The 2,500-nt window shown below is 45.2% G+C and overlaps 1 protein-coding gene and 1 long non-coding RNA gene across 2 annotated transcripts in view; one reads left to right on the plus strand and one right to left on the minus strand.

Annotated features, from left to right (window-relative positions):
* Positions 1 to 2,500, plus strand: part of LOC110004382 (leucine-rich repeat-containing G-protein coupled receptor 5) — a 35,019-nt gene that overhangs the window by 28,664 nt on the left and 3,855 nt on the right. Inside the window, exons 15-19 of the mRNA XM_065951118.1 lie at positions 181 to 306; positions 512 to 651; positions 1,276 to 1,359; positions 1,483 to 1,726; position 2,500. The exon at position 2,500 is cut by the window's right edge and continues 136 nt beyond it. Of these exons, the coding sequence (XP_065807190.1) occupies positions 181 to 306; positions 512 to 651; positions 1,276 to 1,359; positions 1,483 to 1,726; position 2,500 (595 nt within the window). The remainder of the gene's footprint in view (positions 1 to 180; positions 307 to 511; positions 652 to 1,275; positions 1,360 to 1,482; positions 1,727 to 2,499) is intronic.
* On the minus strand, positions 645 to 1,638 carry LOC136177628 (uncharacterized). The gene is made up of 3 exons (XR_010665119.1): positions 1,500 to 1,638; positions 1,241 to 1,396; positions 645 to 1,067 (listed from the first exon to the last, which is right to left on the minus strand). It is a non-coding gene; the product is annotated as an uncharacterized lncRNA (long non-coding RNA).

The following is a 2,500-nucleotide window of genomic DNA, read 5'->3' on the forward strand; positions in this document are numbered from 1 at the left end:
TGTTAATTCTTTAATCTCTCCTTCTCTCTTCTTTCCCGCCTCACTCAGTAAAATGCAAAAAAGAAAGCACATGCGCCGCAGCATTTATAAGAGATGTGAAGCTCAAACTTTTCCACCTTCAAAATAAAAGCGCTATAAATAAATATGAATCTATTTTTTTTTCTCTGTCCCTCTTTGCAGCGACCTGTCGTCCAATCGCCTGTCGTCCTTGCCTCTGATTGGTCTGCAGAGTTTAACTCACCTGCGATTGGCTGGAAACATGGAGTTGATGGAGTTACTCCCCCGAGAGGACCTGCCCAGAGTCAGGTAAACACTCACAGAGAACACTTTACATACATCACAGATATATCACAGATAGAAACTAATCAAGCCTGCAGCTGAAACATGAACACACAGAGCAAAATGATTCCTGCTGCGACGCTGGACCTCCAACATGGCTGCCAGAGGCGGGATGACATCACTGACATCAATTTATAAACTGCAGTGTGTGTGCGTGTGTGTGTGTGTTCAGGGTGATTGAGCTGCCCTACGCATTCCAGTGCTGTGCCTTCATCTCCTGTGAGAGGAGAGGAGGAGGAGGAGGCTCATCCTGGGAGAGAGAGGAGGCAGCAGTCTCTACGAGGAGAGAATCCTCCGTCCTCTCCAGCCAAGGTCGGTCCAAACACTACAATTCTACAATTCACTTAGCAGACTCTTTTATCCAAAGCGACGTACATCAGAGAGTAAGAACAACACAAGCAAGGATCTAGAAAAAAGGGAACAATGTCAGTAAGAGCAAACGATCAGCTTTGAGTCTGATTGGACACACAGGTGCTGACAGGAAGTGACCAGAGGCAAAGCACAACATTGAGGGCAGTTCTTGAGAGCTCTAATCAGTATAGAAACCATCTTATAAGTCGTCGTTATCAAACAAAAACCATCGTCATTACCATCATCATCATCAATAATATGGAGACCATCATCATTAAGTTAGTAGGTATTCATGAAAGAGCTGGGTCTTTAGCTTTTTCTTAAAGGTGCAGAGGGACTCTGCAGATCACATGGAGTTTGGAAGTTCATTCCACCACCTGGGGGCGACAGAGGAGAAGAGTCTAGTCAGCGTCTTAGGACCCGTCTTAGGACACTAACCACTGAATCTCAAACTAAACATATTATCTGCTTGTCTTTGATGTTAACCACAAATTAAAAGAGAGAAACCCTCCAAACGTTCTCATTGCATTGTGTTAAGAAGATCATTTACCATACTGTTGTTTTCTCCTTGTTGTATCTCTGCAGTGGATCAGGACTGGGAGGATTTTCTGATAGAGTTTGAGAATGAACCCAAACTGGAACACTCTGTGCACTGCAGCCCTGCGCCAGGTAACTGAACGGCTGCTGAGAGGTCACTGCAGTGTACCTGCACATATTTAATATACAATATATTAGAAACTGTTTTATTATTGAATAAATAGCAACGTAATTTTTTAATCATTGATCCTTCAGGACCGTTCCGCCCTTGCCTCCATCTTCTTGGCAGCTGGTTGATCCGTGGAGGGGTGTGGCTTATTGCAGCTCTCTCATTGGTCAGCAACGGCCTGGTCGTCCTGTCAGTCTTCTTTTCCCCCGCCTCCTCAGTGTCAACACCCAAGCTGCTGATTGGTCTACTGGCCCTGGTGAACGGTCTGATGGGGGTGTGGAGTGGATGGTTGGCAGCAGTGGATGCCTGGACGTTTGGCAGCTTCTGGAGGTACAGTCCACGGGGCTCTGGAGACCCTTGGGTATCTGGGAATTGTAGTTTTTACAGGGGACTTGCAGGGACTCTTATACCGCTTTTAGATTCTTTGGACTCTGGAAATGGTTTGTATGGGAATACTGCTGATTTAGGGGAATGTTGGGACTTCTTGGGTTCTTAGATCATCAGAAACCTCAGAGGTTCCAGTGAAATGTGGGGATTTGGGATTCTTGGGACACTGTTGTTTATGGCAATTGGGAGACTCTTAGAGCTAATGAGACTGTAGTGTTGATTTGGGACTCATGGAAGTTTAAGGGATTTGGCAGTGCAATAGATCCTTGGAACTCAAGGAATACCGTGGTTTGTTGGGACTTGTAGGAACTGTTGAGCACTGGAGACTCAAGTAGTTATGCAGAATCTCAGGGACCATCATTTGTGGGGACTTGAGGGAATCTTGGAGCATGGATTTTTGGAACTCTGGAATCCCTGTATTTGTTTGGACTTGGGGGACTTTTAAAACCCTGGAAATTCTAATGTTGATGGAGGTTTCTTGGTATTGTGGGGGACCCAAACCATCCCTATTCACCCTGAATACCAAGTTGTAGAGTCTCTGAAACTGACAAGATTCCCTCACTTCCACCAAATATTAAAATTTCCAAGGTTCCCCCGAGTTTCTAGCAAGGTGGTTCTACTGAAAATCCACTAAGAACCAGATTAAACCCGTAATCCCAAAAATCCCCCTAACTCCAAGAATCCAGGACTTTGTTGAGCCTTGCTTGTCTTTGCAGG

The sequence above is a fragment of the Labrus bergylta genome, chromosome 23, assembly GCF_963930695.1.
Source record: "Labrus bergylta chromosome 23, fLabBer1.1, whole genome shotgun sequence".
NCBI classification, from domain to species: domain Eukaryota; kingdom Metazoa; phylum Chordata; class Actinopteri; order Labriformes; family Labridae; genus Labrus; species Labrus bergylta.